Source organism: Dermacentor albipictus, chromosome 10 (genome assembly GCF_038994185.2).
Source record: "Dermacentor albipictus isolate Rhodes 1998 colony chromosome 10, USDA_Dalb.pri_finalv2, whole genome shotgun sequence".
NCBI lineage: Eukaryota > Metazoa > Arthropoda > Arachnida > Ixodida > Ixodidae > Dermacentor > Dermacentor albipictus.
The window spans coordinates 14,350,066-14,374,843 of NC_091830.1; the positions used below are offsets into that span (position 1 = coordinate 14,350,066).

The 24,778-nt window shown below is 45.8% G+C and overlaps 1 protein-coding gene across 3 annotated transcripts in view; it reads right to left on the bottom strand.

Annotated features, from left to right (window-relative positions):
* Positions 1-1,069: 1,069 nt before the first annotated feature.
* The window catches only part of LOC135915825 (uncharacterized), a 60,738-nt gene continuing 37,029 nt past the window's right edge, over positions 1,070-24,778 (bottom strand). Inside the window, exons 3-8 of one of the 3 annotated variants that reach the window (XM_065448996.1) lie at positions 20,257-20,287; positions 6,915-7,392; positions 5,927-6,455; positions 5,774-5,842; positions 4,242-4,331; positions 1,070-1,396 (exon numbers count right to left, since the gene is read on the bottom strand). In XM_065448996.1, the coding sequence (XP_065305068.1) occupies positions 1,304-1,396; positions 4,242-4,331; positions 5,774-5,842; positions 5,927-6,455; positions 6,915-7,336 (1,203 nt within the window). In that variant the 5' untranslated portion in view covers positions 7,337-7,392; positions 20,257-20,287 and the 3' untranslated portion in view covers positions 1,070-1,303. Of the gene's footprint in view, positions 1,397-4,241; positions 4,332-5,692; positions 5,843-5,926; positions 6,456-6,914; positions 7,393-20,256; positions 20,288-24,778 lie in introns of all 3 variants that reach the window. The other 2 variants (XR_010568756.1, XM_065448997.1) reach the window with 2 other exon arrangements.

Consider the following 24,778-nt stretch of genomic DNA (forward strand, 5'->3'; position numbering starts at 1 on the left):
TTCCTGTCGAATATCTCTAGCCCCTCCACATTCGAACTAAACCATTCTTTCGAGTAGGTTCAGATCTTCTCGATCCTATTCCAGAGTCCAGCACTGACAACAGGTGGAGCGCTGTTACTAAGCATTACGCGACGACTACGGCATTGTCCTAGCGCTTCCGATTAGTTGTGCAATTAACGTTACGGATTTCCTCCACGAGATTCCACTGCACGGTGCTCCCACGGCAGCTACTCAGGAACGTGGTAATACCTTCGTCTCCGAACTCACGGCCGACATCTTGCACACTCTACCAAGCGCAGGCCCACTGCCTTCTACCATCCTCAGACCAAAGGCTTAAAGACTAAACAGGACCATCACTGAAATGCTTAGCAAGTATCAAACCACTATTACGGGGATAATCCGCTACCTTCCGACTCGTTCACCTAGAATGCACACCACGACACTGCCGGCTATTTGCCGTTTTACCTGTGGTTTGATCGCCACCCTGCATTGCCTCTGGGCGCTTCGCTTCCCTGTGCTGGTGCCTCGAGAAGCGAGTGTGCCTATGAAGCTGTTGCCTATGCTGACGACGCTCGTCAGACTACCCGTAGTAATTTGTCGGCATACGAGTAAAATGAAAAAGCTCGTTTACAATTAGTGGCACCCAGACTCACTTTTCACCAGGCCTCCCGTGTGTTGCTTTGGTCCCCTTCCCGACGAGTGGGACTCCGGAAAAAAACTGCCACGCTACAAGGCTCATAGGGCATTCTACGTCAAATGACCGATGTCACCTATGAGATAGTCCGAGTCAGCGCTACCACGTCATCTGGCATAGCCTCACCAGACGCCGTTTCCATCCCGTGGCTAGTGCCTTACCACGCTCTTCCCGATAGTCCCGTTTGACGCACCAGTACGATGCTTTTTCTGCCGAGAGTAGTGTTGCGATAAGGTGAAGAGAACGACGGCTGCAAAGACGAGGAAAAGTTGACACAGCCTCACTCTGCTCTTCCGTCTCCGCTAACGCTCTCTGCTTGTAGATACATAATGTAAATAGCTTTATGCGCGAAACAATATGTAAAAATGCCTGAAATCAACGTAAAAAGCAACATTTATTCGAACGCCGACGTTAACAGTGACAACGAGGTGACAGAGCATGCACAAGTATAGACTTCATTGAACGATAACATTTCAAAAGTAAGAACAAAACTCGCACTACATTGTAAGTGATGTGCTGACATACGCTTCCATGTTCATTCATGTTTCTCCTCGCTGGCACAGAGGAAAGCATGGCTGCTTTAGATGGGGCACTCACAATGTACTTAAATCAACTGTGGTTTGTATGAGCAACTTGATGGTGTTGGACGTCATCGCTCGTTTGTACCAGAATGACGGAGTAGGTAATAATGGAGCCACCAATCTGCAAGGCAAAAGATTTACGAAGATGTTATTGCGAGAATAATGACCCGAAAATGGAGACAATAAAACGCCGGTAGTGACAGGATCTATCATTGTACGAACATTATTGAATGTTCGCACAATGTATAGTAGCTATTACTATTTAGAAAGAAGCTTGGGACGGATTCCCGTTTTGTCCACTAACATAGACCGCTGGCTTTAGCAAGCAACACAAAGAGAGCAGTAGCAGCAGTTCATAAAAACAGAGGCTAACTTATTTTCAATCCTGCAATCTGTGCATAATCACAATTTTTCAAGGAACAAGAACAGACAGATGGCGTAGTTGGTACTGCATAACTGGACGTTAAGCGCAAGAGAGCACGCAGAACAACAGGAGGGTATGACGAGACAGCGCCAATTGAGCTACCAATTGAGCTACCGCGGCGCCGTTTTCCCATCAGCTTTCTCCGGTATTTATGTTTCTTAGTAGAGCCCTGGGAGTGTTAGCCAGCGCCACCACTCACAGACCTTGGCGGCGGATGTAGAACATCCTTTGTGCCTCAGGCGTCATGAGAGCGTGATCTTTCTGGGTGAAGGCAAGCGGTTATGGGATCGTTCCGCACCTGCAGCAAGTTGTTCCTTTTTATTCATTTTCATTTCCGTTAATTTATGGTTTCTTTATTTCATTTATTAAGCACAAGTAACTTCCCCTATGTTGTTCTTGGTGTCAGTGTTTGTTGGGTTCTTATGATATGGCATAATATTCTAAGTAGTAATCGTGGTCGTTATGGGACTTTCTTTAATGTGAAAGCGTAAAGTTTATCTTACATGCAAACAACCTAAGAAGTAGTTTTTTTTTTGTTTCCGCGTGGAAAACTAAGGCACGTGACAGGAAGTTTCTTTAGGCCGCCGCCTACCTTCTGTTATCACGCGTATGAAACTAAATATATGTAGGGCAATCCAGCTATCATATGTATCGAGGTAAAAAAAAACACTAACTATTCTACGCGAACAACCTTGGGTATATGTTCGGAGTTCACTTGAGAAACCACAAGTAATTGTTTATTCCTAAGTGTCCAATTAGTTGAATACAAGTAGCTTTCTGAGGAACTTGTTATAATCGTTGAGATATCAAGTAGAAAGATCTGGATAACTTAAAATTTCGAATCAGGCGTTTCAAATTACACATCACATGTTCATTTTCACCGGGTAGCAAAACAAGCATGCCGAACAGATCTAACAACTAAGGTACCGCTAGCGAGATTGTATACGGCCTTCTGTTTTGCTTCATTTACTGCGTTATTTACATCTGGCAGGGACTTCTTTCTTCCTTACCCGCTTACATTTTATAATTTCTCTAATCCTTTTTGCTATTTCGTACAGTATTTCCTCAAGTGAATTCATATTTGTTGGAGACGTACTTTCATCTTTACCCACTAACATTGTACAATTTCTTTGTGCACATTTTTTTTCGCAAATTACTTTGCACACTCTCTTCACGCAATACTTATTTGTGATCCTGTGAGCTCTGTAAATAAATATGAAATATGTTACTGCGCGCACACAAGCACGCGATGGTAGCATCATCTAACAGTCTAGATGGGAAATCAAAGTGTCAGTACGCCTTAGTTGGGGGGTGGACTCCGCATGTACTTGGACCACACGGGGGTTCTTTTGACATGTGCGTTTCCCAGTTGATTGAGCCTTTTTTAAACCTCAACCTGACATGTATCTGTATCGTACATAGCTTTCGCACTTTTCCCTATTATCTGGTTGTGTTGTCCAAGCTGTTCCACAACGTTCTTGTGGTGCTTAATTTTTGTTGCACTGCGTGTGCGGATACGTTCCTCGTGCTACCTAATCTTACAGTTAGCTAATAATATTTCAGTTGTTAATGCAGCAATCACTTGCTTCTTCTATTCTACTCCGCCTTGTGTGGTACACTTCAATATGGTAATTCTGGCTTGCATGCACACATATCTACAAAAGAGACGCCTATATTCAGCTGGTAATCTGTTCTATTACTGGATGGGCAAAAAAAAGCGGTACACGGAAACAGTGTAGCGGACTATGCGCATTTGTTGATAATGAAACCTACACTGTAGCTTAGATCACGTAGCTTATAAACAATGGAATCAGGGCAAAGTCCACAATCCGAGCATATTCAATTTATAGAAGCACAGTCAACAAGAAGCGTTCGTAAATATGTGTTTATTTCCATTGTACACACGTAGAGAAAAAGTGGCAGCACCTAAAAAATTATTTATACCAAGAATATCGCACACCAGCTGGGGTTTGTGAAGCGTGGAACGATATAACCGAAAGTAAAATGAGAAATTGGTAATCAAATAATGTGATCCGCTGTTCAGAATTCCGGCTTGGAAATGGAAGTAAAATAAACTTAATTCCATCAAGGAAAGCAAGGCGAAGGGGCCAAAGGGTGCCTCACAGATTTTTAACTAAATTTTCGATGAACCCCTTTTTAATATTTAAAGTTCATAAAAATGGGGCTTCACGTTCCAAAAACACGATCGTTTTATGAGAAACGCGCTATTTGGGGGCAGAGGAATAATTCGGACCACCAGGAGTTTTTTAGCCTGCACCTAAATTAAAGTACACGGGTGTTTCCGCATTTCGCCCCCATTTATATGCGATCGCCGTGACCGGGATTTGATACCGCGACTTCGTGCTTAGCAGCCCAACACGATAGCCACTAACCAACTACGGCGGTTTTATTTTCATAATTGCACTTCATAACTTCATGAAGGAAAAAGAAATTGACGAGATGGTAGAACCTGGCACGCTGAGACGCTGTGCTCATAGAGAAGGCTATTTTCATTTCAAGCGCACTGCGAGGAAGAGCTTACCGACACAAGCAGAGGTAAGTCGAGACTGAAGAAGTTGCCCCCACTCAGTGACATGTCTTCAGGGCAGATGGAAATGTAGAGATGGGCAACCTGCATGGATTAAAATGGCGTGATTGTTTAACGTCAATAAAACTACTGGTGCAAAGATACAATTTATCAATTTGCTGCAATACTGAAGAATAGTAACAATATCCACTCTAGTTAATTACAGGTTTCGTTTATAACCTACTCGGTAGCACGGACGACGACGCGACGACAGCTGCTAGGTGGAAGCATCGGGGAAGCTCATGGCTGTTTAGAACTACGTAAGCCCCTAATGACTGCATGGATGTCGATTAATTCTTTGTATGAAAGTTAACAGGAAAGATGCAAGATACGTCACAGAGGTGAAATAGTTTACATGAAAATGGAGACCTGAATTTATCAGACAGTAACACTAACTTTGTCTCCTGTATACCCGACGGAGGCTCATTTAGGGCTAAAAGTTGCCTTTCATATAAGACCTTTCAAATAAATTGCAGAGTAAACAGCTTCATCACAGATACAGCGGAAGAGATAACAAAAACCTAAAGGACGTTCATATTGCCGGAAATGCCACTCATGTGACTGCCGCCGCAAATTTAGCATTCCTCTCCTCCATACAGAACGTAACAGCGTAAGAAAAGCATGTAGTGATGAAGGTGGCAAACAAGAAATATCGCAGCATGTAGTAAACGTTCCGACAAGGGCACTTGTCATGGCTAGAACAGCTTTCAGCGTGGCAGTTTGCCTATAGATCTACTCTGCGCCCAGCGAATAGAGCTAGTGCCGGCACAAGAGAGTCTGGTAAAGGCTCCTACTTTGTTCTCTTTGAAGATTTCAACTAATAAATCGGCATACACATTCAAGTACGCTGACTTGTACTCTCTCTAGACTTATTTCACAGGCATAAATTAGAGCTTGAGTGAGTGATGAAGGGGGGCCGATCACGTATGAACCGGATTGACTGCAGGTAACATGAACACGAATAAGTCAGCGACAGTAATTGAGTGGTCGTGAGCATGAACATGAAGGACAGTCAGGGAGTGTAAGCGGGAGCGAGTACTTATTTGGCCGAGTGAGCGCTGGTTGGCGGGATTGGACGCGCCTATGAGCGGGTGTGGATGCCTGCAAGTGTGAACGGAAGTTACTATGAGCACGAGTGCTGCTGGTTGTCAGTGAGAACGTGGGCGCATGCCAATGAGTTTGAGTACAGAAAATAGTGAATACATAGCTTGCGAAAATATTTGGTACTGAGTGAGTATATGCTTACTCTGGCGACCTGCGCTTACTCATCTCTTAGCCAGCGCTTAACTTCCTGTCTCGATGGTGCTTGCTTATGGGCATCACCCATAAAGAAGGGTGAGGGATGAACTGCATAATCCCAGTCACTTTAAAGAAAGAATTTGTTACTACCAAGAAGAGAAGCTCACCTGTCAAAACGTTTGCTGCAGCCCACAGGCTTTTACTGATCACCGATCGTCACGAATAGTAAAGATAACAGAAGCAAGTACCTCACGCAATTCAGCAGCGGAGCTCCGGTGCATTGACGCTGTCGCTAGTGTCTCCTTCAAAGCTCGAACCTTTAAACAGTAACATACGATTGGAGATCTTCAGCACAAAAAGATCATATCAATGTGGGGCCATTTCAGTCGGCAGACACTCACCTCGCTTGCCATCGCATCACTTAAGCGGGCCACGTCAATGAAGTCCATAGCCGAGTACACAAAGTATGAGAAGGTCAACAGGATTTGGTTCAGGGGCATCCCACTATCGAAGGTGCAGTAGACGCAGATGCATCCGACAATAAGCACAGCGGCAGATGATACCGCTAGAGAGTACTGCCAGATATCGTTGAGAAGTTCCCGAAGCTTTGCAATGCACCGCAGGTTTGACTTCACCCTTTGAAGTTCCGCCACTCCCGGCATTCCCAGAGGACTCGTGTTCGCACGATTCTCCGTGGGCAGAACTGCCCGGATTGTAGCATGTTGGTGTCGTACGTAGGCGATCAACACTTCGCAGCAAGGTCTCAAGGTGAACGAATGGAGCATGTCGTAGAAGAAGAAGAAAAAATTCCCGATAATAGTGGTCACCCTCAAGAGGTCCAGGTAGTAGTGGCTCCCGAAGCCGGCTGTGCTGACTATCATATGTGAGGTGACGACAACGTTCCCGAAGAAGGCTCCAATCATCAAGAACCTGGAATGTAATGTTGCTTGGCTTGAAAGCATTGAGTCACTGTCATGCGAAACAGTTATAGGCATTACTGGGCATATGGGTAGCATACTCACGAGTGCACTGACCACTGATTGCGCGTGCTTGAGATGGAGTTTTAGTGAGCAAGGTAGGGGGTGAGTGAACGTGAGTTGACAGAATTGCTGTGCCAATTAATGTGAGTACGAATAAAAGTCGGTGAAGTTGCGTGGACGTGCGTATGCAAGTGAGCCCCCGCGAGTGGTCGTGGACAGTTATGGGCACTGAGGGCGGGTGTGGGTGTCAGTAAGTGTGAATTGAAGCCACGTTCAACGCGATTGAGTGTTAATGAGCACGAGTGGGCATGAGTAGGAAGGTGAGTGAGTGCTGACGATCGTGAGCCCTCATGAGTGAGTGAGTGAGCACTGGGGAAGAAGATGTGGATGGACGCTTGAAAAGGCGTACCTCAGGACGTAGGATATCCCAGACCGGTAACGGTACCTTTCGTGCCAGAACGACTTCTGCATCTCATGATTTGCGGCATTCCTAAAAAACTCCCTCATTTTGCGCGAGCCGAGGATGGCGCTGAAGATATTCGTCACGACTTTTGCCGACACGGATAACGGGACTACGATGAAGAGAGCTTTCGTGAAGGTCCGGGCTTTTGGTGACAACCGCATCATATTCGTGGCAACAAAGTCTAGGTTTATGGATGCGAAAGTTAAGAGGCAAGCTGAAGCGTACAAAGTGTACCAGGACTTCCACCTGACTACCATTTCGTCTACGTCAGCTGCCTGAAGGTTCTCGATGAAGAAGACTCCAGCGGCACGACAAAGCCAGCCGCGTACTCGGAAGTTCTCGGCCATTGCGCTGGCCATTTCGGTCATCGCGTTTGCAAGGTGTCAATCCTCCCTTGCCGAAATTTGTTGCCTTGGTTTCGAGTCTGTGAAAGAAACCAGTGGTGTGAAACAAGTCACATTGTGCAGGCTGCATTGATATTTCCACAGATGTTTAGTTACATGTCAGGCACCGTCCCTACATGGTGCTCAATTCCTTAGGAGGACTTGCTTATAGCACTATTGTTCCTGTCATGACCTTCAGGTGTTGTATATTAGTCATGGTGCTTATATATATATTGGCCAACAACTTCACAGCTGCAGACAAAAACAAACATGAGCCAAGGTTTCTTGTTTTGCCAGGAGGGCAGATATTTATTTAGCATTATGCAACTTTAGAGGGTCACCAGCCAAGTACTGCGAACGATGGACGAGAGGGCGCCATGTTAGCACAACAACAATTGACCGAAAGTAAACGCACATCTCCACTTAGACAAAAACTACAGGGCACCTTCAAGTGTAGAGGTTCTCGCAAAGACCTAGTATTCTTCCTCAGCAAGTCCTTCATGTCCTATTTTGCAATAGCACTGTGAGTTTATTCGTCAGAACGATTGAAGTGATACATCAGACAATAAATTACTCATTACCTGCAGAACATTGCTATGCCTAAACCAAACGTAAATAATTGTTAAGGCTCAAAACCAACAGGAGCGTAAACCGGCGTCAGTATCGGTGACGCAGTGAAGTGCAAGTGGCAAAACATACCTTGTGAGAGCTCAAGCCTATCATAGGGACGAAATAGACAATGTTACATAATGTAACTGTTACAGCGACCCTCTTTACCCCCTAAACGTGCCTTCTTGTAGCAATTGCTGGGTCGAAAATTAATGCTACACGTGCCAACTAATAACGCCTTTTTAAGATTGCCGCTGGTTTCCTGGCGAACTTCCAGATTAGCTGCTTACGCAGGTTGTTCTTTCCTATTCGACACGCACAAAGTTCCAGCTGGACTGGCAGTGAATGGTCCGTATTCGTAACCAACTATACTGCGACGTAAATTATGCCGATGTGTTTCTGGCCTGTGATGATAGCGCAACGAACGGTTTAGCGAGTGATCAAAAACAACGTTGATGTGTGTACCAGGTGCTTGGAGTTACTGCCCACAGTGGTAAAATATACCGGACGTTAAGGACTTTGCCGAATTCTGACTTCTTGTATATAACATGGTCGTAGTCTGATAGAAATGCTGACATTGGCATACAAGGCGATATCCCATATAGGCAATATTATGCGGAAGAAGAGCTCACCTGATGTGTTTTTTCGGCTTGTCCACTACATCTCTCCTCGATGGTATACTACGTATACATCTGTGAACTCCAGCGACCTTCGAAGGCGCTTCGTTTTACCCCTGCTGCCTTTGGGGGCCCTCGTTCAACTGCCGGAATACGGTAAACAGCGCGATCGCCGCGGTCCCCCGACCACACGAGATCGACGGTTCCGATCTCATGCCTGAAGACCCTCGCAATTCAGGTGGGAATTATTAACGCTCATGGTACCGACCAACTGCAGGTAAACACCGTGGACACGCCGGTGTTTTCTCCCTCTCTCTCTGTTGTGCGCTGCGGCGGCGCGGAACCGTAATGGCAGGTTTCGCTGATCGATGTCAAGTCGTTAGCGGTTAGTCGAAACATACGTTGCAGGCGGAGGTGAATATGCTTCTGTACAATACATGGACGAACAAACGAATGTCTGCTGGGTCGTAGAAATGGTGATAGACGTTCGTTCCTGCTTTGCCTTCGCTAGGCGAAACAAATGTAGGCGGCATTTGTATCTTTCAACGTCAATTGGTGTAACCATGCTTTGATAAAATTTAGACATTTTATTACATGAGGCACCCATCAGCTTTAGTTGACAACAGCTTGTCGTACTCGAGTGCAGGCTTGAAGTGTTTGCGATATATTTATATCGCTGATTCCAGTAGGGTGAAAGCCCGAGGTAGTAAATGTGCGGCAAAACAAAGCCGGAACGTGCGACAGAAAACGGCAACAGCTCACAGGCATATTTCAAATATTTTAGTACTACAAACAAACCACGCCTTCTTGAAAGAACCATTGACGTCTTTTGCTGGAAGGTATTTCATGCAGGCGTACCAGACACGCGTCAAAAAGAATGAAAAAACGTGTTTAAAGAAAAAGAAATAGCTCGCTTTTGGCTTTTATGTCATCATAAGCGACCTTCGATATATGATTGTCGATCGGTTGCACAATTGGCCAGTATATCACTTAAATTCATCTATGATAACCAAAGATAAGATTTGAATTAACCCAATAAACGACGACACCAGAAAACAAAAGTTGCAGGATTTTAATTAGTAGAAGAAGTTGTAATTGTAAAACATTTTATTTGATTTGTACAAATCTCACGATATACCACGCGTTTGCAAATAAGAACAATGGCGCAAGGTCTATGGACGTCACTCTCTTCTTCTGAAAGTTGCGGAAAACTGTTGCCATCACTTGCGGGAAACTGGTGACCAATATACTGGTGCACTTTGCAAACACTTGGTACATCATTCCGGTTTTGTGCACTGCCGAAATGACGGCGCCACATATTGACCACTGCCACTCCTGCAATAAAACGAAAGGGCTCCAATCGGGGCTGGTCCCTCTCGAGAAACCATCTGCTTAGTCTGCAAGTCTTGTACTACTTGTCTTGCAAATTTTGCCTGGTCACGTGATGGGCCCCTTCCAAGTCCCATAATTTCTCTGCAGAGTCTCCAAGTGGCGACACGCAGTGTTACCAGCGAATCGCTCAGTAAAGGCCAGTACCACTTCTTGCCCAGATTGCATGCGCAATTGTCGCTAATAAATCGGCCAAGAAGGTCGACTCCTCTCGTATGCTAGTTGTATTCTTGAAATACTGTCCGCTGTGGTATGTTCACCCTCTTTCGCTCCTTATGAGGGTAGCGGCTGCCAGTTGCTACCGGGTGAATTGCGTGGTAGTTTGCGGTAACGAAAACGCCATTACTTTCGTTCCACTTCACGGCGAGGCTTTCATCATCATACAAGTAGTTAAAGAATCCTCTGTTTAGCTTGGAAAGTTCTTTTGAGTCTTCCATATGGCACCTTTTCAGTCTGTTCTCTCTGACGGTTTTGGTGGCTAGAAACCCTTGCACTTTCAGCTTTTGTAGCTGAGAGTGAGATGTAAAGGAATTGCCCATGAAAAAGCTGTCGTTTGTGGGCACTTCTGCACCTTTAAGCGCCTTCAATACAATGCGCATTCCCAATGGTTCTGTTACGTTCTTCTGATCAGTTTTTCCTCTGTAGACGTCAATGTGAAAGGGGCAGCCTAATGATGATGAGAGAATCCTCAGCTTGTCGCCAAATCATATTGGTTTTCCTTTCATAAAAATTTTGCAGCTGTGCCGAAGAAAATGTATCATTTGCTCATCAACACTGAGATTGAGATATTCCAAACTTTTGGAACAAAGCTTTGACTAGCCGCAAAAGGCACCGAATCTTCGACATTTTGTCTCCCTTTCTGGTAGTGCACAATTAGCGGCGTGAATGTATTTCTTGATTTCACAAAATTTGGCCTGACTCATTGTACTGAATAGAAGTGGTACACTGAAAGCAACAGCCTTCCACCAGTATAGGTATGTAGGAGGAACCATGTGGTATCCACGGAATAATAATATTCCCAAAGATTGACAAACTTCATTAGGTTCGAAGCCATGGTCCTTCTGCTGTTGCGCACATCGGTTTCATTCTTCAATTACAAGATCAATAATTTCCTTCTTGAACAAGCGATTGAAGAGCTGAAATAGTTTTTTTTCTTTCACTTAGTCGACATGCGTTACTCGCCGGGGCTTCCCTTGTGAGCTGTCCATTGAGCTCATGTACTTAGTAGTCTGCGTCCACTCAGAAATCACTTCGGCTGGCTTTTTTGCCTTTGAATTATGTGTTTTATCCTCATGTTAATTTTTCTCGATATGTGAAGTGTGCACCTTTATTTCCCCTGCAGCTTTCTTCGGCAGTACATCCACCAGGGCAATGTCGGCGTTCCCCTCTTCTACGTCAGCGAGTACATCATCCGCGTTTGGCAGTGGCAAAACTAGAACCGACTTTTTCCGAAGAATAATCGTTGAGAACCATTTCTACAGCTTCCTCATTGGTCAAATACTTGTGGCGAGTCATCTGTTGGGTAAAAATAGTCATTCATTAGGTCAATACAAGCACCAGCATCAGCGACATACATGCTAACGTTTTATCATATTGTTCACATTTGGGAACATTCTTATTAGTGCGCTGATATTTACATCACATCCTTGCATAAGCAAAATTGCACATAACATCGTAGGCGGACGCATTAGAGAAAACAGCAGCACTAAAAATTTGCAAAATAGTGAAGGGCAACTTACCTAGAAACTTTCGCTTTTGCTCTTTGCAGACGGGACTGGTTTAAACACAAACAATGCGTGTTAGACGTTTACAACACAGTGGTAGGTAGTAAAATAGACTTCAAGAACGATTACGTTTTCGAGTTCTCAGATGTCAGGAAAACATAAGGATAGTTTGTTTTAGTTTATGCTTCTTCCCACTATTGCACTTCTACGTGTTCATGGAAATAAATGCTATCGAACTGTTTGGTGCTCGAATAGCTTGAAATGACAGCATAAAAGCTCGCACATCGTAAATTTTAGTGCTTGCACGAGAGCAATTGTGAATGCTTCTCGCTGCGAAAAGTGGTACCTGCCACACGATCAATTATTCACTAGTGGCGATTCGCATCTGCGCACCTGGCAAACTTGTCAATAATGCAGATTGGTGGCTCGTGTACGGGGTTATAGTACAAACACATGATAGCCAGTGCAATGTTCAAGGTGACCGAGTATTAGACCAACATCGTTCATTGTAAGTGTTGGAAATGTGCCACCTAAACGTGGATGGTGTGCACTCGACGTCACGCAAGTCAGTGTACTAATTGAGAGGTGAAAAACTGAGAAGTCCCCTGAACCAATCTGCCTGGGGCACCACATATAGCAGGACGTTGAAACTCCAGTGTTTTCGCTACTTCTAGAAGGGTGATAATACGTATGAAAGAGTCATTGGAAAAGTAGGTGGCAATGTAAGCATTCGTTTTTGGGCGACAATTTAAAAGCGGGACAATGGAAAACGTAATACGCGATGATGACCAGCGCCGATTAGAAACGAATGTGGTTTCTTGAAAGCGGTGCATTTATATACCCGCAACAAACACCAGAAAAATTTCAAGCGAAGCCAACAGTCACGTGGTCGCCTTTGTAGCGGCAAGCAAATGCACTGTTCACAATCTACTAAAGCAGTTTACTTTCAACGGTTTTGCCTTGTGTGCTACTTTGTTCCGTGTCGTGTATTTGCTTTGTCACCCAAGATAATTGAATAGCCTGCAAGTGTCGCAGTTCGTCACAACTGTAAGCACTTCTCTAATGCAAATTGTTCCCATATAAAATTCACAAAGCACCAGGTGACAGTTTGTGTCACCTGTCATTTGAAGCTTTGTGCCCTACGAGATTGCTATTTTTATTTGTGCTGGTCTTCAGACTTTTGCACTGTTAGCGTATTGCAAGCCCCACTATGTTGTCTTCGAACTAGTGTAACTACGCACGCATTCGTAACGTGCGATGAGGCTGTACGTCTACTTATACTGCATTTTCGCGGCCATGCGAATAAGTATGAATGCGATGTCGCCGTGCATTTTTAATCTATTAGGCCCAAGAAAAATGTACCAGTTATATTTTGTTGATTTTTTTTGTGTCAGGCGATCTCACACTGTAAATAGATTGCGATAGTTTTTTTGAGTGGCACTCTACTATGTGAAATGCTACGACAGTGTACTTCAAGTACGCTGGATCTCACCGTGTCGTTTGCTTTCAACCTGGAGGTGTAATGTTACTGTGGACCCCAGGTCGTGCTCCTGGCTTGTGCGAGAAATTCGAGTCCCGTTTTATCGGGCCCTACAATGTTCGGGAGCAGTCTTCGCCAGTTAACTATCGTCACTCCAGTTGTTCCGCCTTTAGACGGCCGCTACCATGCCACAGAGATTGTGCATGTTTCGTGTTTAAAGCCTTTCATACGGCGTTCCCCGCCATAACCAGCGGCCAGGTTGGCCGCTTCCACGAGCGGGGAAAATTGAGCCTTATATTAGCCTTTCATCTTCTTTATCTGCATATATTCATCATCATGTCGAGCGTCATTGTCTTCAGCGGGCGACTTCCTAAATAAACCGTCGAGGCTTAACAGCCGTCTCGCACAAGCACTTCAGCCATTGAATATTCACTCAATACATCATTTTATACGGTGCATCTGTTTTGACCTATTAAGCTATTTCGAAAATAATTTACATGTCACCCCCCCCCCCCATTAAAATCAATGGAAGGCACATAGTCGAGGCAAAATATATCTTGGAAGCAAGGAAATGGAAATTTTTTTAGCTTGTTTTTTTTCTTCAACTTGCAGGAGCCGTCATCGCATACGCTGTCATCCTTGGGCTGATTAGCGGAACTGTGAAAAGGGCCTGAATGGCGTAAAAGAATGTTTTCGTGCGCTTGTTTGACTTGTCACATAAGATATTAGAAAATGTATAAAATTTATTCGATGGCGGCAAGGTGACAATAGGCTTGCTCATGTTTCCACACAGTGACAGAACGATGTGAGCACCAGTCAGATATCTGACAGCCATTACATCTGTTAGAGAAGTTCAATGCTAATGTTGTGCATGAAGCTGGCTAAAACGTCGGGGAGTTTTAGCCTTCGAAGTATCGATGACTGATTTTTCTTTAAAGAAATAAGTAATAATCTAAATATTTCGTTCACTGCGTGAGCAAGAAGCCGCTTATATTTTAATTGCCTTTTTTGCGAGATCTCACTAGCGTTCGTAATTTATTAAAATATTGCTATCGATGCAAACGAATGAACGGTAAATTTGCTGCACCCACTACTAGCTTCATTGCTGTTGAAGCAGGCTTATTTCGCTGCTTGAATGATGAATAATATAGTCGAGAATGTAGTTCTTCCCGTAGCTTGTGATCGCAATAGTTTTGGTTATCCACGGAAATTGATCTAGTCGATGGTCCAAAGTGAGGACGTAATGGGGCTACTGAAGTCGATCAAATAAAACACTTGCAGCCAACAGATCTTCCTCTACCGCATGCAATTCTGTAGTAAAGTATCAAAAAGCTGTACAATAAATTACGTCACGACCAGCATCTTGGCGTAAAGTTCATTCGACGACATTGTTCCAAATGGGAGTGTTCCATACTGAAAGAGTACAATTGAGATATTAGGTAAGTATAGCAACGTCATCTGCCCTGTCACCGATTCTATTACGGCCTCAATGTGAACTTCATCGATGATTTCAGCATCAGTAGTCACTACGCGTGTGTGACAGATCATCAAGTTCGACGTTTTGACGGCTCTTACGAAAACCCGTGTGCCAGGCGATGAAGGTAACGACATAATATTCTTGTTTTGATAAACTTCAGCGTCCACTTGCGTGATATGAGAATGAATAGCCTTCTGATCAGCGTTTCATCAGAACGATATATAAACGTTTTGATAAACATATCCATGGCGATTCCTTGACGCTTGTTCATGCGCCTTCAAAGAGCAACGCCAACTGTTGTGCAAACATAACAGCGCATCTTTATTTCTTTGTCTCCTCAGCCATATCATCGATATATTTTGCGATTCAAAGCTTGTGTTTTTTTTGCTTTTAGGAAGAATGCGCATATTTGTGCACGCGATTTATTTTTGCCAGTCATGAGCAGTGGTGCCAAAGAAAAAGCAACGAACGTTGAGTTTCGAGTTAATTCAGCTTCAGGCATACATATGACATATTCGGGTAGTCCTCAGAGTGCTCTGGCCGTTCTACGAAGGCGGCGAAAAACAGATGTAAAGTGTATTACGGGAACAAGCACGCATGGAAGTGACAATCCGGCTTCCTTGTCGTTGGAGCCCACGTTGCTAGCACGAATGCTCAGCTCCTCTTTTACATGAACTTTGTAGCGCTGCCAGAGCACTCCGAAACCATCTCCCGAACGTAACGCTCTTGTTTGTTCGTGTTACTTAAATGAGCCGCGTGTTGACACTAGGCTGTATCTCGGCATGGCTTCTATTGGCTCTCCTAATGAAGAAGCTCCGTTGTCGATAGCGCGAAGCCCCTTAAGGTACGGCCCTGGAATGTGGGCAATACTTTACCATGCTCAGCACAATGGCGGTGCACACGGGTGTTCTTGCCATGGCAACATGGGTGGCTTCTTCAATTTTCCACTTCTGGCTACCCGCGGTCTACCAGAGCCAGACAACGCCAGCCAGAGCCCCTTCATTTTTATCGGGCTGCTACGCGCCCACCACGTGACGCATTTCTCGCTCGACGTTTCTAGCTACCCGTGGGTTGCCGGGAGGATGGCTTTGGTCTGGCTGCTCTCTAAGTTCTATGGCTCGCAGGCGACAAATGGAGGGGTATGATCGCTCGCCTCCATCTTTATGTGAACTTTAAGGACTGCAACGTCGGTGCTTGAGGACTTTACCTCGCTCAGCCAACTGGCTACGGTCAACTGATTGCATTGCTTGTAGCGTTTTCTTTTAAGGTTCTAATTCACCGTTCCACCTGGCGAGGCAGCGGATACCAGCGGCGAACCATTTTAAGCTTTATTTTCTGTGCGCGTGTGCGTATTTCCCTTGAACACTTCTCGGCCGTCGATAGTGCGCCGCGCTGTCGACATCACATCCACATCATGTTCCGTGCGAGTTGTCCGCGAAGTTGTAGGCGCTCATTCCCACACAATGCAGTTCCTTTTCGGCTCATCTTTCTGGGGTACCGTGGTATCCTTTTTCACGGTTCTCGCGTATATACGGTGTTACCTCCGCTTTCTGCTGGTAGAGAAGGCATCGCAGCTAGCCCAAGTACGGTTTGTCTCTGTCGCAAGCTTGGGTGGCAGCTCGAAACTGATGTCTTCTAACAATAGGGCGTTGATGTTAAAGGAATGCAATGGCAGGCGCCACCACCTAGGCTTTTTTCATGGCATCCATAGGCGTGCGTGCCGTTATCACCGAGAACTGCCAGGAAGCTCGCTTCCCTGAAATGAGCGGTCCGAGTTTTGCCATTCTGCGGCCGCCTTGTCGTTTTTATGGCTTCTATGTTTTCTATGTTCTATGTTTTATGTTGAGTTACACAAATTTTTCTTACACCAAAAAAAGGCCTTAGGACATCTAGAAGTTGTGTTTGTAATAGATGTACATGCGTTGTATGTCTGTTTGCAACAGCTGCACAAATTATAAACTGTCCCACAAAGCATGAAGTTTGCAAGGCACTGGAGGTGATAAATTTGCATGCATTATCGAAGAAACAAAAGCATGTTTGTCAGAACAAGATTGTATTATTTATTTAACAATAATGTTCGATTCCAAACAGAAATTAGAGATTCAATTAAAATGCACATTTCTAAGTGATACGCACTCTTTACATTTTTAAACAATTCGGAATATTACACATAATTTGACTGCCACAAAAAGTTGACATTGACGTTGTTCGTCGACAATATCAGTGCGGTATTCAGAACTGCAGCTTGAGGAAACTTTAGTCAGCCCTTTGTAATGCTCAAAATGAGCTCTTCAGCTTCAATTGTGACGCTCCGGCACTCAACAACGAAGTTCACTTAGAACTTACATCTGTGCTTCTTGAGTGCAGCATGCACAATTACCATCCACATAAGTAGTAGCTGGAAGTATATTGCTACGCAGCTATTTGCTCTTGAGTGACCACCATGTCATATCGCTTGAAAGCATCCCAAAACTTGTCAGCGGAGGCAGAAGTAAGAATTGTGTCACAATCTGGAAGCTCAAGGGAATTCGGCTCTTGCAGTGTGTTGAACGAAGCTGTCAGCAATTGTGGCTCGTCAGGTAATCCATCGATATCAAGGAAAAAGGCACACTTACCGCTGTTATTCTGGTTCAACCAAGTGTTCCTTATGCACATCAGCACATGCACATCATCCAGAATCAATAACGGTCTTAAGTAGTCTGTTGGATGCTCGCCAGTGTGAACTTTCGATTGCTGTGGAAATACATCATTGCCTTCCTATTGATAGAGTTGTCAGAAACAACTGCAAGGACTCGAAATCCTCTAGCCTCCAAGTCGTTAATGAGCTGATGAAGAAATTAATGGTGCAGTCTTGCGTCTGTTTGCACTAGTGGAAGGATCTGCAATACGTTTTTGGTGAAAGGAGGCTTTGAAACAAACACGTAGTCTTCGCTGCATTTTGAATGTTCGTAGCCATTCTCACTAGACCACCTCTGTAGTCAATGTACGGCTGAAGGTGAATTTGCTCCATAACAAGTGTCAGTCTTTTGGTGGTCATACATTGCTACTGTAAGTGCCTTGGCGAACAGCAGAAATAAAGCATCTTCTTGAATGCATGGACTGATAATATCCGATGAATGATGTATGGATGCGAAAGTTGCAGCTTGGACATGCTCTTAATAAATCTGAAGCGTGTGGATACATCCCAAACACAAGGCTAGCAAATATTATCAAATCAATAGGGTATCTTGAAGTTCTGCTCAGTAGAAGATCCACTTGCTGGTTTAGTAACTTGACTTCCACTTGCCGCTCTAGACCGAAATTTTATGACGATAGCTGATACAGTACTTGTACAGTCTTCTTCAGGGCAATCTGCACGCGCTCCTCGCTGCTCTAGATGTTACTTGACAAACTTTGCACCGCATTAAGGAAATTATCGATCGCGCAAGATCACACACGCCGAAAGGAAGCACGAAGATACCAAGCTTGCCGAGCTGTTGAGCACCGACAAATACTTTCACGCATAAGTCACCTGACACTGCCACCCAGAAATGCGTGGTTGGAGCATCTTGAGACGCAAATGTTAGAAAGAGGAATTTCTTGGGAGTAACGATTTTTTACCAGAAGGTAGTCATTCTGAAATCTGCCATAGCGGTGACCGATTCTTCAATAGTGCTGATGCATTTTTTTCCTTATCTTCATGTCCTTCACTGTGCTTCTTTATTGCCTCGTGTAGTGCTCCTTGTAGATGAAGCGTCTTCTTTTCGGGGCCCTCAAGGGCCGCTGTTGCGAGACGAGAAATGCATGCAAGCCAGTTCGGAAATATGCTCAGGATAGCAACAGGCTTGAGTTATCTCAGTAGGAGAGTAATTTCAAGAAGTCTAGCTTTCTCATATCTGTAGGTCGAAGTGGCCACCAAGTCACTTGGAAGAAAGTGCTTTTCCCAAATCTGCAAAAAATACGAAAATTACTCCACAAGACAAAAAATCAAGCAAGGTTACAGCTGAAAACAATCAGCGACATGCGAGGAAACGCGGCGGTATTATTTGGCGGAATCATGTTACAACGCTTTCTTTGGCCTACCAAACGAAGGACTTTCATTAACTTTTACTCTCTTGAGGTTCGACTCACCCCTGCGGTTAATCAAAAGTGTCTGCACCGTGAAAATTTAACGCATGACATTTTGGGAAAGTGTTTATGAAAAATGAGCGCGTGAATACAAAAGTACGGCATTAGTACTATGGCTAACACCGCATGTTGCAAGTAGTCTGAAACATGCGGCAATGACTTCGAAACCTTTGGCATGGAAATTATGGAAATTACAAGCTTTACAACAGCACAAATGGAAACCTTACGAAAGGGGACAACAGATGCCGACATCGAAAGAAATTACTTACCACGGTGCATTTTGTTGGTGTGAAATGCCTGCGAGGGATCACTCTTGTCCAAGCCGTTCTTTGGTCAGCGCTCGTCAGAAACCGATGAACGCGAGCTTTAGGACTCTGTACGCAGTTTGAATGGCTACCCGGTTCACACCAGCACACAAGTATGTTGGGTAGTTTACGTGAGCATGTTGAACATGACAATTGAAGGTGTTGATTAGACGAAGAAAAGACAACTGAAGGGGTAACAAAGTTTTCGCCTTTCCCTAGATCCGCCGAGAAAAAATGCCATTACTCTAGCCAGACGCACTTGCATGCGCCGTCAATGTTCGCACGATGAAGGATTTCTGCTTACATGCTTACTAAAGCGCGAAATAAGTACACCTCCACAAATATGGTGAAAAAAGCGATTTTCTATTGCCGCATGTAATTTCGTGTTTTAGTATGCTTTTTAATAAATGTGTTGAAACAAAAATCGTTTGGCTACTTTCTAAACGGAAGCTGCAAGCCAATCCGATTCCAGCCGGTCGGACGCGATTCACCATGATGACTTCACGCTTTCGGCATGGTGGCTTGTGGACGCCTTGTTTAAGCCTAGGTGGTGTTGGCGCGTGTAGGAGAGTCGGAGGTGACGGAATTACGAGGAAGCAGAGATCGAGGGGAGCGATGTTACGAGGATGGGCGGGAAGGGAACGTAGTTGATTTCCCGCCCACCAGATGGATGGCGCTAATTACTTCTGTCAAAAAGCGGCAGAGTAACGAAGGCCGGGTATTGCGACAGATGACCACTTTCCTAAAGGCACTACCATGCTTAACGGGAAGTTCGATGTACCGCGTTCCAACGGCAATGGCGAAATATCTTTTTTTTATGGTAATGCGCGCATGTACTTCAAGCCGCGGTGATTTAAATCGGTTTACGGAAAAGCAACGTAACATTCAGCACTACAAATTAGATTTCCTCGTAAACTGTTATGAGCCACCAGAAAATACACAAAGTAACATCCTTCTCTTCTTGCAATGGAGCGTCAAGCAACTTTGTATGAAATTGTGCACACTTCATGTATTTATGAACAGTCTAACCGAACTGGAACCTCAAAGGGTTAGAGTGTGTCTTGGTAACACTTCATGTTTCTACCTTGCCTTGTTCGCGTGGGTGGTGTGGGTTTTCTGGAACGACATGGACACTGCCACAGATCGAGAAAACAGGGCGGGGAATGTTAAAAGAGTTGGAGAATTTTATTTACTTACCTTCAAAGGCAAAATTCATAGAACAGTAAACCTGAAATTAAAAATTATATATACCACACACCCAGTGGCCTACACTATTAACATGTAAGAAAACTTTTATTGATCCCTATTCATTTCTCTACATTTTTATAGAGCTGAATTTAAAGTTAATGCAACAGTGTAAATTTTCATGGCCACTTTGTATAAAACTGAACAAAAACATTTCGCAAATGAAAGCAAATTATCTGTAGGTAGACGGAATACAAAATAGCATATGCTACAAGACGCGCGTACAACGACAGCGTACGTACTGATGCATCAATGCCTTCTGCATGGATATGGTATTCAGTGTGACGTGAGTATCACCACATTCATGCGGCCATTCGCAGAAAGATGGAGAAAACGAGAAAAGGGGGAAGTCGAGCATGTTTATTCGTTTATTTATTGAGCGAGGTGACCACGGGGTACAGTTCAATTACACTTGAAGAAAATTACGTTATGAAACATCCATAAAGAAACAGTTGCGCAATCTGAATAAAAATGGCGTGACAAAACACGAAAGAAGGCAAAACGACAAAGCACAAATAAAGTGGACAAGAAAAGGAAGCATTATCGCCACCGGTATTAATAGGTATTCAAGTACACACTTTGCACTTTCGTAAAATAATACAATGGAAACAACAACAATCACGGCAATTGAAAAAGAGCAATGACACATTACAAGTGTTACGAAAGTGTTCCGACAGTTTCCACAACAAATAATATAAACAGAGCTAAAACAGCACAAACGCTGAAAAAGTTCAATATGGTGGGTCAGTGGAATAAGAAGCAAGCATAAATGCGCATATGAAAAGGCCTGGTTGGCTGCTCCACGTTCATTTAAGGCGAACAGGAGAATAGAAATAATGAAAAATGGGTGAAAGAAAGCGCGGCAAATTCGTGTGCTTTACAAGCCGTAAAGCCATAAAAAGCGCATTCGCTGGGGCTCGTAGGAAAATCTTATTAAACGAAACATTTAAACAACCGACACATGACATTGCAATTTAATCACTGGCGAGAGCGCTGTTTCGAATAGTTGTTTTGCTGTGGCCTGTGTCGTGCTGTTTAAAGCTTCTGTTTGGCAAGCAAAGGCGCTCGCATTCCTTAACAAGCACAAACGTGTCTTCCTTGCTTCGGGGACCGACGATTGGTGCGAGGCGACGTACCAATGGTGCCAATGCACGGGAAGTTGGTGATTGTCCAGTAGTGCCAATGCACTTGATAGTGTAGCGCCCACCAACGCAGCTACGCGCGTACACTAAAGGTCAGCCCTATCGGTCAGCAATGCAAAAATGTGACAAAATGAAAGATGGGCGGCGCGTGCTCACGGCGCAAGCACGACTGGCGCTAGTTCGTTCCAAGAGCCTGCTACGCTGCTCTCTTGTACTGGCGCTCCACTTCAACCTCTCGGTTGGCGGCAATTGTGACTCGGTACTACGCTATGACCGGCCCCAGCAACCCTCCGCCCTCGGGCAACCTTTCGCCCTACGCTACCGCATGCGCAGAGGACGTCGAAGCTCTAGAGCTCCACCTGCCTGAGGTTCTGGCGCAAGGAGCCACAGGCTTCGCTCGCCCAGGTCCAAGCCTCCTTCGATCTAAACCACATCACCTCAGAGACTTGTCGGTATCACTATTTACTTGCCGAACTGTCTCCTGAGGGTTCTCAAGACGTCGCGGCCATCATCGCTGCCCCTTTGGGGGCATACCCCATACCAGCACCTGAAACAGTATTTTGTACCGCGCCATAGTGTCAGAGAGCGCACCGCCAGCACCTTTTCACCTCCGAAGAGCTGGGAGATCGTCGCACTTCCCAGCTGCTGCACAGCATACGACGGCTCCTTGGCTCAAGCAATGATGACGCGAACGGTGCTCTGCTGAAGGGGCTCTTCGTGCAGCGTTTGCCGCAGTCCACCCGCCTAGCCTTGGCTGCTGTAGGAGATCTGATCCTTCACTTCCTCACCAAGCTCGCTGATCGGGTCCACGATGCGACTTCTGTCGCCGCTCTTTCTACAACGCCAGAACTCCATCATGGCCTGCTTAGAGTTCCGGATCTATCACCTCGCCGTCTCCCTTGACGCCCTTCGGACGTTCTCTCATGACTGGCACGGCTCCTCCACAGGCCTCAGCCACCATCCTTCCCCGAGCAATCCCCGTTCGCGCAGTCCTCGAAGTTCACAACCGCCAGTGTAAGCCCACATATCACCAATGGTAGGGAAGTGCGCTGCGAGATCACCGACGGTGGCGCCTGAGCTCGTCTTACAACCCGGCAAACTTGTGATCGTCATGGATCGCATTCGTCGCCTACGCTTCCTTGTAGACACAGGTGCTGAGTTCAACATACCGCCATCTTTAAAGTGTGACCAAGCTTCTAAGTTACCTGGCCCTACGCTCCGCGGGGCGAACTACCTCTATCGCCACGTATGGTCCACGGTTCCTCACTCTCGACCTTGGCCGGCAGCGCATATCCCGGGGGAGGGGGCTTCATCGTAGCCGACGTCAATCAGGCTATCCTCGGCTCCGACGCCTTTCGACCTCAGCATGCGCCGTCGTCGCCTGATTGACAGAGAGAAGCGACTCTCCATTCCTGGAGTTCTCTCAGCTGTCACTCCCACTGGCATCCGAACGCTAATTACACCATGCCCGTACGCTTGCATCCTCGAAGACTTTCCTGCGGTGAAGAGGTCCTGCAATTTAAATCAGCCACCCAAGTGCAGCGTAACCCAGCACATTAATCCACGTGGTCCACCTATCGCAGCTCGTCCGCGCCGCCTCTTCGGTGAGCGTCTGCTCATTACTAAACGCTAATTCGAGCACATGGCCGACAGCCGGTCACTATTCGCCCTTCGTCCAGCAGCTGGACTTCCCCCCTCCATCTGGTGCCCAAGATAGAACCGGGCGACTGGCGTCCGTGTGGCGATTACCGGGCGCTCAACGCTCACATGGTCCGCGATAGCTATCTGCTTCCACACATTCGAGATTTCAGAGGCCACCGGGAAGTATGAAAATGGTAAAATGGACCTTTTCAAGACCTGTCACCAAATTCCCGTTGAGCCTGCCGATATCCCAAAGACGGCCATTACTACATCCTTTGGCCTGTTTGAGTACGTGCGCGTGCGCTGGCCTACGCAACGTAGCTCAAACATTTCGAAGATTTATTGCCGATGTAATGCGCGAACTCACGGTTGTATGCGTGCATCGACGACATCCTCGTCAGGAGTCCCAATCCAAAAAATCATGAATGTCACCCCCCCGGAAATCACAACGCCTTCAATTTGACACGGTTGTCAACCTTCAGAAATGAGTCTTTGGGTCTTCCGAGCTCCAGTACCTGGATCACCACATCTAAGCGCTGATAAATCGTCCGTTGCCCTTCCACGTCCAGGCCGTGCAAGACGTCCCAGCACCCACTACCTCACGCCAGCTGCGTATTCCTGGGCCCAGTGAATTTCTCCCAAAGCTTTATTCTGGACGGCGCTGAGCTTCTGCACCCACTGACTGACTTACCTCGCACTATGAAGGGATCATCATCCATGATTGGTCTCCCGAAGCTCAAGCTGCTTTCGGGGCTACTGAACAAGCCGTCGCCGATTCACTGCTTCTCATCCACACGGAAACTAATGTGCCTACTCGCATCATGGTGGGTGCTTCCAGTCTGGCCATCGGCACTGTTTTTCAGCGGCAAATAGTCCGAGTGGTCCCCCTCCCCCTGTCTACGGAGCTTTATCAAGCTCCAACCTGCCGAGACTCGCTATAACGTTTTGGGCAGCGAACTGCTCGCTATCTACTCCAGCATCCAGAACTTCCGGTACTTCTTAAAGGGCCAGCCATCTTTTGTTCTAACGGACTATAAGCCTCTGGTGTATGTCTTCCATATAAACTCTTCCAAGCACATAGCATCGTGAACTGTCAACTGACTTATGTACATGGCAGGTATATTCGGATGCTCGAGACATCAAAGGCACTGAAAACGAGGCAGCTGATCCACACTCCCGCAATATCTTCCTCGGCACTTCTACATCAACTGTGGACTGAAAACGTCTAGCTCGGGTGCATCTGGAAGACCCTGAGCTGCAAGCGCTGCGTGATCATCCTCGTTCCCCCCTCTACAAGTCGATCTTCACCCATTTGTGCCTGGCTCACTGCGGTGTGAGTTTTCAGCTGCTGCTAACCCCCTTTCATTCTGGCTGCCTTCGGTCGTTCGGTGTTGCAGTCCCTTCACGATATCTAATCCCAGCATCCCAGCACCTCGTTACACAGGGCTACTTATGGCAAAGCACTAACACCTACGTTCACCAGTGGACGCATTCGCGCGTCGCGTGCCAGACCACCAAAATGACCCACCACACGAAGACTCACGCATTCTTTCTCGCCACCTGGCTGTCGCTTCGACCACGCCCTTCTTAATCTGTTTGGACAACTTCCTCCTCCTCACAACTGCCGGTACATTCTAAGAATGATTGACTGCTTCACCCACTTGCCCGAAGCCATGCCCGTACAGGAAATC